The following is a 14,604-nucleotide window of genomic DNA, read 5'->3' on the forward strand; positions in this document are numbered from 1 at the left end:
TGTAATTTGTTTTAGGAATGTGAACATTTCAAACACTGGCATGATAATCTTTATCTTTGCATCAATGAATAACAACATCATATTTATCATTTATTTGTACCATTATTTACAATTTGGTGCACTGATGGATGTTATCCAATCCATATTTACTACTTGACATGCTATATTCCATGACATATTACCATGCACATGTTTGTGCTGCATACTGCTCGTGTTACAACTGCTTCAATATCAGCAAATCCAAATGTATCTATTTCAGCATATAAAAATGGTGTTGATGAATGTGTATTTTTCTTATCTTGGATTTCAGAAAAAACACGCAGACTACTCATTTTGCCGCAGATATATATCAACATTCATGGACGAAATGTTTTTAATGAAATAATTCAAAAGTCCATTTTTAATAATACGTTTGCTATAAATAAGTACTAAGATTACATGCTGCTCGTGTTACAACTGCTTCAATATCAGTAAATCCAAATGTATCTATTTCAGCAAATAAAAATGGTGTTGACGAATGTGTATTTTTCTTATCTTGGATTTCAGAAAAAACATGCAGACTACTCATTTTGCCGCAGATATATATCAACATTCATGGACGAAATGTTTTTAATGAAATAATTCAAAAGTCCATTTTTAATAATACGTTTGCTATAAATAAGTACTAAGATTAAATGCAATCATCAGAAGATGAGTCACTGACATGTGGTGTTTTCCAGAAGAACGATCTTCAACACTGGATCATTTCTTCAATAAATATTGTCAAAGAATACATATTTTCAGACAATTTCAATTTTTTTTCTCAAAAACAAATGTTACGTATAATGTTGTTTTTTTTCATGTTTTGTTCGCATATTGTATGATGTTTTGTCCCCGAACAACACTTAATTACATACATCGGAATGATTCACAATGAACAGATACAGAGAAAAGCAGCACTCTTTCCTGATTTCTATGAGACAGTTTAAGACATCCTTACATCACAATAAAGAATATTGCAGCATTATTAGGTTGTCTACAACTAGTCATAGATTAGTGGAGCTAACTTTTTTACAATATTCCTGAACTGTAATGCAGGACCATACAAATATTCAAACACAAGTTCAATAAATTCAGCAACAAAAGCTCATATTGACTAATTAACAAATTACTCTTATTTAAACAAAATTTAAAGTTTTTCCTGTTTAAGGTGGTAAATTTATAACATGACATAGATGAAATGTATTTACATATATACTGTTGCACTGCACATTTAATCCATCAATGAGAACACTCTCCCCCCAGTATTGTTATCTGCTTTTATTGATAACTTGTTCCACCTTAGCCTAGAAACCTGATATGGTATAACATGCCATATGCATATTGTTGTGTCGATAACTGCAACAGACACGCTAACGACAAGGCATGCTGAATACAAACATTCAGTCCGGGATGGTTATAAACGTGTATTGATCGTGTGACGTGTTGACCCAAATAAGGCAGCCTTACAACCATCACAAACCTGCCTCACAAACTGTCCCCATGATTCCACCTGTATACAGCTCTCACCCAACATCCAAACCATTGGTAATTAACCAGTAATGACAAACACTTTCACATATCATTTCCCTTATCCAGTATTAGTCATTCCCGACATGGCCTCAGATATAATAAACAAATACCAAACAAGCTGGCCTTTGTGTGACCAGAAAATATGCCTAACACTTCATGGTATCCCCCAACTATTCCACCCTGGGACCTAGAATCCCTGAACTGTCCCAAATCCCAAACAAGGAAGCCATGAACGTATTTCATCAGTATTGTGAGTGTGTTTCCTCCTGTACTTTCAAACCCTGACTGCAGCGTGTCAGGAGTCCGGACACGGTGTCAACCAGCCTAACATGGCCAGGACGGAACTCCAGGAAAGGGGACAAACATGCCCCTACCCCTACCTGTATTCTGTAAGAAGATGCCAGCAAGGAAAATCGGTGTCGCCACGACGCTGGCAGGTACATCCAGATTATTAAACAATACAGTCGTAATCCAAATTCGCATCACCACTCAGATCCTCCTAAGACACCTGACCACCGTCCACAACGTTTCTATATCCCACTTATCTCCAGATCGGAAATATTCTCAAACACAAAACCGTTGACTAAAGATGTACACTGGCTTTTCTTTCGTCTCCACCATGTGACATTAGCTGTGGCAAGCTTGAGCTGGGCTAATTCGGAGAGCGTGAAACCCTGGAGGGCTAGTTTCTGCCAGGTCTACCCCGCAGCTCCAAGCATACCTGAATTATTGGGTCTCTCACACCTTGACAGGCATTCCGCCTAGGTCACGCTATAACCTGTGCTTGTCTCGATCCATACACACACACGCTCCTCGCACACTCACATGTTCCTTAAACACTGAATCTGCCGTACGGTATAGTGTACAGCTCCTGCCTGTCAGTTTTCAACACCTGTTAGTGGGATCTCGGTAAACTTTAGCAATAATTATAATTCTGTTCTGAAACACTTCAAGGAAGTAGTTTGTAAAGTGCATGATGAGGGTGTTATGAAATGTCCAATGTAATATCACAACATTTCAGAGGGTTATTTATTCAGTGCTACAAAAAAACATATCCCTGGTTTAATTTGTTATCATGATAAAGCCTTTTTTACTGAGGTATATCAAAAAACATTTTTGAGTAAATTAAATCATTAAAAACATGACACATCTTATAAAAGACCATTTGTTTTTTATGCATTCTGTTTGATGTTTGTAAGCGTCAGGTGTGAACAGTGCCTGCTGCATAATGACAGTGTGCCAGGGAAACAGATTCCCAGTCACACAACATTATATTGTTCATGTGTTACCTTAAAAGCTATTACGTTTATGCACTGAAAAACTGTTTGGTGCATGGAGGTAAAAATAGTAGTGTGGTGTGGTGAAGTGTGTTGTGTGAGTGGTTCTGGTGTGTTGGGTGAGTGGTTCTGGTGTGTTGGGTGAGTGGTTCTGGTGTGTTGTGTGAGTGGTTCTGGTGTGTTGTGGGTGAGTGGTTCTGGTGTGTTGTGTGAGTGGTTCTGGTGTGTTGTGTGAGTGGTGGTGTGGTGAAGTGTGTTGTGTGAGTGGTTCTGGTGTGTTGTTGTGTGAGTGGTTCTGGTGTGTTGGGTGAGTGGTTCTGGTGTGTTGGGTGAGTGGTTCTGGTGTGTTGTGTGAGTGGTTCTGGTGTGTGGGTGTGGTTCTGGTGTGTTGTGTGAGTGGTTCTGGTGGTGTGGTGTGTTGTGAGTGGTTCTGGTGTGTTGGGTGAGTGGTTCTGGTGTGTTGTGGTTCTGGTGTGTTGGGTGAGTGGTTCTGGTGTGTTGGGTGAGTGGTTCTGGTGTGTTGGGTGAGTGGTTCTGGTGTGTTGTGTGAGTGGTTCTGGTGTGTTGGGTGAGTGGTTCTGGTGTGTTGTGTGAGTGGTTCTGGTGTGTTGGGTGAGTGGTTCTGGTGTGTTGTGTGAGTGGTTCTAGTGTGTTGGGTGAGTGGTTCTGGTGTGTTGTGTGAGTGGTTCTGGTGTGTTGTGTGTGGTTGTGGTGAAGTGGTTCTGGTGTGTGGGTGAGTGGTTCTGGTGTGTTGTGTTGGGTGAGTGGTTCTGGTGTGTTGGGTGAGTGGTTCTGGTGTGTGTTGTGTGAGTGGTTCTGGTGTGTTGTTGTGTGTGTTGTGGTTCTGGTGTGTTGTGTGAGTGGTTCTGGTGTGTTGTGTGAGTGGTTCTGGTGTGTTGTGTGAGTGGTTCTGGTGTGTTGTGTGAGTGGTTCTGGTGTGTTGGGTGAGTGGTTCTGGTGTGTTGGGTGAGTGGTTCTAGTGTGTTGGGTGAGTGGTTCTGGTGTGTTGTGTGAGTGGTTCTAGTGTGTTGTGTGAGTGGTTCTGGTGTGTTGTGTGAGTGGTTCTGGTGTGTTGTGTGAGTGGTTCTGGTGTGTTGTGTGAGTGGTTCTGGTGTGTTGTGTGAGTGGTTCTGGTGTGTTCTGGTGTGTTGTGTGAGTGGTTCTAGTGTGTTGGGTGAGTGGTTCTGGTGTGTTGGGTGAGTGGTTCTAGTGTGTTGGGTGAGTGGTTCTGGTGTGTTGGGTGAGTGGTTCTAGTGTGTTGTGTGAGTGGTTCTGGTGTGTTGTGTGAGTGGTTCTGGTGTGTTGTGTGAGTGGTTCTGGTGTGTTGGGTGAGTGGTTCTGGTGTGTTGGGTGAGTGGTTCTGGTGTGTTGGGTGAGTGGTTCTAGTGTGTTGGGTGAGTGGTTCTAGTGTGTTGTGTGAGTGGTTCTGGTGTGTTGTGTGAGTGGTTCTGGTGTGTTGAGTGAGTAGTTCTGGTGTGATGAGGTGATGTGATATGGTGTGGTGTGATTTGTTCTGGTGTGATGAGGTGATGTGACATGGTGTGGTGTGAGTAGTTCTGGTATGATGAGGTGATGTGACATGGTGTGGTGTGAGTAGTACTGGTGTGATGAGGTGATGTGACATGGTGTGGTGTGAGTAGTACTGGTGTGATGAGGTGATGTGACATGGTGTGGTGTGAGTAGTACTGGTGTGATGAGGTGTGGTGTGGTGTGAGTAGTTCTGGTGTGTTGAGGTGTGGTGTGGTGTGAGTAGTACTGGTGTGTTGAGGTGTGGTGTGACATGGTGTGGTGTGAGTAGTACTGGTGTGTTGAGGTGATGTGATGTGACATGGTGTGGTGTGAGTAGTACTGGTGTGTTGAGGTGATGTGACATGGTGTGGTGTGAGTTGTACTGGTGTGATGAGGTGTGGTGTGACATGGTGTGGTATGAGTAGTTCTGGTGTCTTGTGCCATGGTGTGGTGTGTGGTGTAGTGTGATGTGTGATGAGGTGTGATGTGACATGGTGTGGTGTGAGTAGTTCTGGTGTGTTGTGGTGTGGTGTGATGAGGTGTGGTGTGACATGGTGTGGTGTGATGAGGTGTGGTGTGACATGGTGTGGTGTGAGTTGTACTGGTGTGACATGGTGTGGTGTGTTGAGTAGTGACATGTGTGTGTGATGAGGTGTGTGATGACATGGTGTGTGTGTAGTACTAGTTGAGGTGATGACATGGTGTGGTGTGAGATTGTACTGGTGTGACATGGTGTGGTGTGACATGGTGTGGTGTGATGTTCTGGTGTGTGTGTGGTGTGGTGTGAGTAGTTGTGGTGTGACATGGTGTGGTGTGAGTAGTACTGGTGTGTTGAGGTGTGGCTTGTGAGTCATCGACTAAAGATACCATAGTAATGTTTACAGTTAGATGAACTACAACACATACACCACCTTACAGAATCCAACAATCTTCATCAACAACTAAGATTCAATACCACCACAGTGTATATCAGCTGGTCTCAACCAGCATGCCAGAAATTAACGTCTCAAGATCTTCTGCTCAAATGGTCCCAGTGTTCCATTACAGTAGTTTTACAGCTGTATACACAGCAAGGATGGAGTGTCCTGTCATGCTGTTCAATCTAAGCTGTAAACTGCACTCAAACGCACATGCGATGTCAAATCTGTGGGCCAACACGTCCTATCTCTTGACCACAGCATTTGAGTTTTCATCATCTCTTTCATGTTATAATCAGACAGTTTCAAGGCGTATCTTTAACAAAGCAGATGCATAAGTAGTCTATGTCGATCCACAGGAGTGTCAGGTGATGAATAATATATAATATCATGTTTCATTATCACCGGACCAAAAGGCGAGGAGTCAGTCCAAAAGGCGAGGAGTCGTCTCTTCCCGATGAATATTTAATGATCATGATAAGAATCGACAGGCGTAAATGAAATATGGAGTTTTCGTTTAATGTTTAGAATTTCATACTCTGACATCGTCCACTCTTAAAAGCGTACAGCCATGTTATTGATTCAAGAAGAAAATGAATAAAACCAACAGTGAATTATGATGTCGGTAATATTAAATTACAATTCAAGTTTACTACAAAAGCTTTAAACTCTTCAAACTCTAATACACAACAAACATATTGTGTTTTTCAAACTGAATTTTCAATAGGACTCATTTTACTGTGTTGCCTGTGTACATATCACAAGCTCTTTAAGTTGGAGATAGTACACCAGTTGTGTTAAGGTAGGGAAGTTGCTAGCGACTACTTTAGTGAAAATATTTACATATACAAGAGCTGTGAATTAACCTGTGAAGATTTACATTGAAGAATGATATCCTAGCCAATTGTGTACTTCACCCACGACAAACAACACAGTGCAGATTTAGTGGACAAATAATTATTTCCTTTCCTGTAATGTTAAAGGCAAAAACACATTTTAGTACCTGTACCTGTTAAAACAACTTTTGATAAATCTTTAACTATTATTGGTAGTTATAGTTTGAAGGAGCCTAAACTTGACTCTGGTGTATACACACATCTAGTCTCTGAATATATATCATTTTGATTGCAACAAACAAACAAATTTAAATTGAAAAGGTCTTCGCCCCAGGGAGACCAGAGATTCTGAACCTGGGGAAATCTAAACTTGCTTTATTTGGGGCTTTGGCATTGCAGGAGGGCTTGGCTGTAGGGAAAATAATGTGGTTCAGGGACTGAGAGACAGACTAGGGAAATCTAGACTTGCTTTATTTAGGGCTTTGGCATTGCAGGAGAGCTTAGCTGTAGGGAAAATAATGTGGTTCAGAGACTGAGAGACAGACTAGGGAAATCTAAACTTGCTTTATTTAGGGCTTTGGCATTGCAGGAGGGCTTAGCTGTAGGGAAAATAATGTGGTTCAGAGACTGAGAGACAGACTAGGGAAATCTAGACTTGCTTTATTTAGGGCTTTAGCATTGCAGGAGGGCTTGGCTGTAGGGAAAATAATGTGGTTCAGAGATGGGAGAGACAGACTAGGGAAATCTAGACTTGCTTTATTTAGGGCTTTAGCATTGCAGGAGGGATAGGTTGTAGGGAAAATAATGTGGTTCAGAGACTGAGAGACAGACTAGGGAAATCTAGACTTGCTTTATTTAGGGCTTTAGCATTGCAGGAGGGCTTGGCTGTAGGGAAAATAATGTGGTTCAGAGACTGAGAGACAGACTAGGGAAATCTAGACTTGCTTTATTTAGGGCTTTGGCATTGCAGGAAGGCTTGGCTGTAGGGAAAATAATGTGGTTCAGGGACTGAGAGACAGACTAGGGAAATCTAAACTTGCTTTATTTAGGGCTTTGGCATTGCAGGAGAGCTTGGTTGTAGGGAAAATAATGTGGTTCAGAGACTGAGAGACAGACTAGGGAAATCTAGACTTGCTTTATTTAGGGCTTTAGCATTGCAGGAGGGCTTGGCAGTAGGGAAAATAATGTGGTTCAGAGACTGAGAGACAGACTAGGGAAATCTAGACTTGCTTTATTTAGGGCTTTGGCATTGCAGGAGGGCTTGGCTGTAGGGAAAATAATGTGGTTCAGGGACTGAGAGACAGACTAGGGAAATCTAGACTTGCTTTTTTAGGGCTTTAGCATTGCAGGAGGGATAGGTTGTAGGGAAAATAATGTGGTTCAGAGACTGAGAGACACACTAGGGAAATCTAGACTTGCCTTATTTAGGGCTTTAGCATTGCAGGAGGGCTAGGTTGTAGGGAAAATAATGTGGTTCAGAGACTGAGAGACACATTAGGGAAATCTAGACTTGCTTCATTTAGGACTTTGGCACTGCAGAGAGGGCTAGGTTGTAGGGAAAATAATGTGGTTCAGAGACTGTGAGACACACTAGGGAAATCTAGACTTGCTTTATTTAGATCTTTGGCATTGTAGGAGGGCTTGGCAGTAGGGAAAATAATGTGGTTCAGAGACTGAGAGACAGACTAGGGAAATCTAGACTTGCTTTATTTAGGGCTTTAGCACTGCAGGAGGGCTTGGCAGTAGGGTAAATAATGTAGGGAAAATAATGTGGTTCAGGGACTGTGAGACAGGCTAAGATCTACTCATTGTCTTCACTCTCAGGATGACTATCATGATGTTGTATCTTGCACCCACTGAATACTTCCTTCTGTGCATCATTCATTCTTTCTTCACAGCTAAAGCTACATCCTTCACGAGCCACTCGTCACACTGAAGACCCGGGTGATACTGATGGAATATTGCTAAAAGTGGTATAAAACTAAATTCACTCACTCATTCACTCCTTCATGAGCCACACGAGATCCTCATATTATTGCCACGTTGAAAAAAGAACATCATTTTGTTTTGAAAAGAATGGTGGTTAATCTCACAGTATTTGTTCATCACATCGAAGGCTCAGGTTCGATTCCCCACACAGGTTCAAACAGGACAAACATTTGACAATATAATCTAAGCCCCTCAACCCCCCTGAAGAACCTGATGAACAAACAAGGACATTATAGTTCGTCAGTAACCACTGCTTGTAACAACTCACCGACAAAGATAGATAATTGGCCTGAAACAACGGGATGTAGACATTGTTATTGAAAAAATTCATTTCCTCCGAGTTGCAGAAATTGTAGTGCAACTAACAATACATGAGAACATATCTGGAAATATCACTGATTAGCAACACATTTTATCAAGTCTCAGATACATCACGTCTACATTAAGAGACCCTCTCTCGTTACCCTTCCTCTGGCAAATTTGATATTAGTGCATTTAGGAAAATGAAACTGAAAATGTCGCCTGTCTCTACAAATATGCTGATATGTCTTTAATCTGAGAAGGTTTAAATTAAATCTGTAATTATCCGCCTTGACGGCTGCTGACCAAAATAACTCTGTTCATTGAAAATGTCATCTTGTCCTTCGAGCCTTCCATATATCTTGATGCTCGTCTGAACAAACAGCTGAGTCAGTACATCGTGTATGTCCTTAGAATACCTTGTGAACTGGACTTATCAGCCTGTGTGTTACAGCATGCTTAATCATCTTGACTAAACACAAGCTTTTCTTTATCATAACATAAGTTTTTAAAAATCTACTGAGCTGAGGACTATCTATGTCTTTGTTTAGAATCTGGTTCAAGTTGCTTGTCAACTTGAGGATATTAATTGCTCCATCAAACTGTTGTGAAAGTGAAAATTTAATATCTGTGGACAGGGAATATTAATCACATGACTAACAAGAATACAAAAAACTTGTTAAGGTCACCAAGGTCAGGCAGACAGCAGTATGTGGCTCCTTGACCTCTGATACATGTGTCTGGTGACACGGTTGTTTTATCATGGAGTTGTTGTTGAACAACAGATCCCATTATCTAAACTTCTTGCATGTTTCAAAAGTTAATTGAAGTTTGTTCAAAACTGATACAAGTAGTAAATATTTGAAACTATCAAAAAATGCATGATGATTAATCGTGTGAATGGATTTGCCTCCATTAAAGACATCAACAGAAAAGAGGATGGGTGGGTGGGTGGGCGTTTGAGCGAGCGATTAAGCGATTGAGTGAGTTTGGTTTTACGCCGCTTTTAGCAATATTCCAGCAACATCATGGTGGGGGACACCAGAAATGGGCTTCACACATTGTACCCATGTGGGGATTCGAACCCGGGTCTTCGTCGTGACGAGCCAACGCTTTAACCATTAGGCTACCCCACCGCCACGTGAGTGAGTGAGTGAGAGTGAGAGTGAGAGTATCTCTTCTCAATTCTATGTAAGATGATGTACTCTTATCACATAAATAAAAATTCTATGCAGGAATTAGAACTCATGCGCTTTCATAGCCCCATTTAAAAAGATATGTATAAGGTATAACTTGAGTGTAGCCTCATGCGGAAGGTCTCTAAATGTCTCTAGCCACAATGCTACATACCATCATGTTGGACTGAACCTACCTACAAGATATACACATAAACACAATCAAGACAACTGATCCAAACAACTGGAGATGTACAGAGAAACATCTTCAAAATATGTCACGGTAAACTCATCAGGCTTTTGTCTGAGCCTGATGCAAAAACCAAAACACATCACTGTTTATCCAAGGTTCTCTTTCAGTCATAATCAATTACAAAAACAATGTCAAGAATCAAATGTCTAATTTAGTTAGCATTTCTATTTCATCTTACAGTCACTTTAACAAAACAGAAATATGCAAGAAATGTCCAGTGAAAGAGGTGCAAATGGCTAGTTCATTTACACTCTACACACGGACATTCCTTGTTGCCGGAGCTATGTGTGAGCCATCCTCAGAATGAAGTCGGTGTGACACTGGATTAGGACCATGAGAGTCTACTGAGGGGAGCTAAATGAGGCTGATTTGTTCAAATAAAGAGACAATGTTTGTTCAAACACACAAAAAAGAGCACGCTTAAGTGAGCCTCGCGTCAACAATTCTCCCGCAAATTAGAGAAAAAACAAAAGAGGTGTAATAGCGGCACGCTTGGTAATGTGTCACCCGGGGGAGGGAAAATTAAACATTAAAGAGCAAAGAGTTGGCGATTTGAAGAGACACTGTGCTAGTGACATTTCCAATTAGCCGCCCTCATTATGGGTAATGCAGTCTCCATCGGACTTGAACACTGCCTCAGTGGCCAACTGTAAATGGTCATTTGGTTATTAACTGTCCAGTTCCTTTGTTCCAGTCATGAGGGCACACACACAAGATCAAAGTCCTGATCCTACTGCTGATATGTAATTATCCTGACCATTTGGGATGGAATAAGTCACGGCTTTTTCAGTGGTATTACAAAATGCATGTCGATAGAATCTAACTTCAAAGCTGGAAAGACGTGCTTCCGCAAGATAGGATCAAGGAGTGTGTCTATCTTCATTCAATATGATATTTTCATGATGACAGGTAACAAAGACTAGACTTCACTAGGTGTTTGTCTGATGATTAAAGGTTTGTTTCTGACAAACAGAGACAAGCAAAACAACTTGCTATTTTACGCTGGGTTACGTCAATTTATGGTCAGGAGGGTGTTCTTGAGTGACAGCTAGGATTCAGGACTGGGCGGGCAAGTCAGGAGTTGTGATCGAGGTTAAATGAGAGTAAGGTTGTATCGTTTTTTATGTGGGTGTGAAAATATATCATATAGAAATCCTGAAAAGAAAGGCTTACTCATTCAACCATTTTCCCCTGCTAACCAGACCTATGGAATCAATGGTGGGTCTTGGAGCAACACCTGAGCTAGCCTGCAGATCCACATGGTTATCTGCCAAACCAGCAGGGATACCTTCATGCCTACTTTACAGACCCATCTGACAGACCCATCCGTTCTACATAACCTTTAAACCCTCAAAGCCACCCTCCAGATCCTCAGGTCTACCCATCTGATCCAAAAGACCCTGTAGACCCTCCAGTCTACCGAACAGATTCAGAGGAGCCTACAGATTATCACAGCTTCCCTCCACATGCACTGGGCAAGATACAATCAATGGCAGTAGCTCCCATTGCACACAAAACACCTTCATGTACTTGTTTCAATATAAACGTGGTCAATCATCATCATCATCATCATCATCATCATCATCGCCGTCGTCTTCTTCATCATCATGAAAATATCCTGCTGAATGCAGAGAGAACCAATCCTTGATCCAATCTCTTTGAAAGTAGGTTCTTCCAGCTTTGAAGAGATGCTATCGACACGCAATTTATTAATATCATAAAAATAAATCTAAACACCAATAAAAAAACACAAAACAGCAAATATAAAATCTACTTTCAAACCAACCCCATCTTCAAGGTTGCGTGACCCTAATTAACAATTCCAATTATATTAGAGAGTCAATTACACCCTGAACATGCTGAAGCAACAACTCTCCATTTAAAGATGGGAAATGTCAACTGTCTACAACAGTATTGAATGCCATCTTGTTCTGTGTTCTTTGTGTACAGCTACAAACAAAACTAATTAAATCAGGATTCTAAAAAAACAAAATTCAAGATTTACACCTGCAAAATCTGTTCCAGATCAGTCTGGTGGAATTAACATATTTACTTACATCCTGACCAACACTTAATCCAGTAATATTTATGATTGATTAAGTGTCACTGTTTTCTTGATCAGAGATTGGACAGCCACCAGATCCTCATGCTCTGACCTGTACGTATTAAAGTATCACCAGACAATAGCACAGAAAACAACTACCTCAAAATCGTTAGGATTCCACCCTATGTATCTACCATTCAGCCACCTCATAAAATGTTGGCAACTATTACACTGCGATAAGACCTGTCAAATGATTTAACCCAAATAACAGAAAAAAACAAGCCATGTCTGGAAGTCCAGCTGAAGAAATCCAATAAAGCCGATTTATGCTGGTCCCACAGCAAGAGTCTGTCCTGGTCTCACTGGCCATTAAATCATGTTGCTGTCGCCGTATTTGATCAAAGACGGAAAATAAATGAAAACGATTTCCTTCAAACTTAATAAATCTCACATGTAGTTAAATCAAGCATTAATTCGTCAGGGAAACAAATACATTCTACTTTCGTATCTTGAATTAGAAACCATGATAGAGGGTTTACGCCCAGGACAGTAAATTATTAGAAAATGTAATAATATTTTCCCTTTTCTTGACATAAACAAGCACTTAAGTACCCTCAGTGAAAGATAGTGTAACAGAACTTGCTTAAATTCCCATTTTTATAAGGTTATAATCTGATAATATACACGGAACTCATAACACAACATACTGTAATAACAAACATATTGTCAATTGTCCTAGGAGGGGGTAGTCTTATGGTTAAAGTGAAAGGTTGTCAAGCTCAACTGTCAATTTAAATCCCATCTGATGCTGTGATGTTCTGAAATATCCTCCACAATATTTAAATCTTGGCGTGATGCCAAACTCCAGAATAACCTCACAATCAGTACCTGTCTTCAACGGCTAAACGTTTACACTGATACAGACGAGGGGGCCTGATGTCACCAACAGGAAACGGAACCACGAGGGAGGTTTGTGTGGTCAGTCTCTCACTGAGTGCGTGCTATTGCATCATCTTGACTGGAGTGAGTGACTTTAGTTTTATGCCGTTTTTAGCAATATTCCAGCAATATCATGGCGGGGGACAACAGAAATGGGTTTCATATATTGTACCCATGTGGGGAATCGAACCTGGGTCTTCGGTGTGACGAGCGAACGCCTTAACCACTAGGCTACCCCACCGCCCCCATCTTGACTGGAAACTTTGTTCACTCTATCAACTACTGGCTTGTTTTCAGATGAAGCTTTCAAATGTCCTCCTGAACTCCCTCTGTCCCTTCCATCCTCCCTCCCTCACTCACCCGTACAGCTACAACTCACTCACTCACTCGTACATACATTAACTCACTCACCCACCCACCCGAAAACCCACTCACTCACTCACTGGTAGAGACAACTAGAATTATTCTGCCTCTGAATCTTGATTCTGTGTGGTAAATGTTTTACCTGATACACACACCAACAGTTAATTAGCCCATAGTATCAGCTTTTGAAAGTAGCCATATAAAATTAGACACCTTAACCACTGAAGCCAAAATATTCCTGTCATATTTCCAGATGATATTTGACTGTATATTTAATGTAATGCCACTTCCCCATGCATGATAAGAATCTGTGACAATGAAGAGACACCACTACATACATTTATGTTCACCTGTACCAGCTTCGAAACACATCCACATTTACAGTCTCAGTGTTCATGTCCTATGTAAGACCTCACTGTAGACAGACCATTAATGGACAACAGATATTGCACCACAATGTCAGCCAGCTCGACCTTTTTGTTGATCCACAATCTCTTGTTCATAATGTGTATTTTGTATCACTTATATATAAAAACCATGAACACACAGCTTCAGATTTTGATTACAAGAAGTGTCATGATTGAGAGACATATATTTTTCTCGTTCCCCAAACAACACCTGTAGGTAGGCATGACCTCAGCCTACCTGAGGCAAAGTCACAGGGATCTGTTTTTCCCCTCATGGTTCACTGGCTTATTCTTTATCAACAAAATTATGACCTTTTTTCACAGATTATTCGTAAAAATAACACCCATCATCCCAAGGAAATTATCTATTGTCATGCAATGTCATGTTATAGTGTCATGATATAGTGTCGTGATGTAACGCCATGCTACAACGGTGTGAAATACTTGTATGGCATAGTGTCATGATGTAGTGCCAAATGTCATGATACATAACTTTCATAGCCAGATAACACAACACTTCCAGTGTATTGATACAAGGTGCAATGTAATGATACACTATCATCATGAGTGAGTGAGTGAGTTTAGTTTTACGCTGCTTTTAGCAATATTCCAGCAATATCATGGTAGGAGACACCAGAAATAGGCTTCACACACTGTACCCATGAGGGAATCGAACCCGGGTCTTTGGTGTGACGAGTGAACGCTTTAACCACTAGGCTACCCCACCACCCCTTTATCATCATGAAGTATCTTGCTAGACTTACTAACCTATCTTCAAGAACAACTCACAACCATTCTCAATACACATCACACTACCACCTCATGTGTATTCCTAAACACCCCTCACGTACAAATTCATATCAGTTTCCTGTTCAGCAAACCTTTAACAGCTTAATGACACTACAGTATGAAATCTCGCCCACACTCAGTAAAATCCTTTCCTATTTGTCACTATCCAACGATCTCAGTGTCATCCATTGTCATATCATGCATTTCCTTCTCCAGGTCCCCAAACCACTGACTGAACAGGAACAGTCCATGAAT

At 41.0% G+C, this 14,604-nt stretch overlaps 1 protein-coding gene across 9 annotated transcripts in view; it reads right to left on the bottom strand.

Moving 5' to 3' along the window:
• Positions 1-14,604, bottom strand: part of LOC124252825 (nuclear hormone receptor HR96-like) — a 316,210-nt gene that overhangs the window by 111,639 nt on the left and 189,967 nt on the right. Inside the window, exon 1 of one of the 9 annotated variants that reach the window (XM_046686567.1) lies at positions 1,932-2,459. The exons of the other annotated variants lie outside the window; for them this stretch is intronic. Within the exon in view, the coding sequence (XP_046542523.1) occupies positions 1,932-1,994 (63 nt within the window). The 5' untranslated portion in view covers positions 1,995-2,459. Of the gene's footprint in view, positions 1-1,931; positions 2,460-14,604 lie in introns of those variants that run through there. 9 annotated transcript variants of the gene reach the window in all.

Source organism: Haliotis rubra, unplaced genomic scaffold (assembly GCF_003918875.1).
Source record: "Haliotis rubra isolate DU_JTF1 unplaced genomic scaffold, ASM391887v1 Scf114, whole genome shotgun sequence".
NCBI lineage: Eukaryota > Metazoa > Mollusca > Gastropoda > Lepetellida > Haliotidae > Haliotis > Haliotis rubra.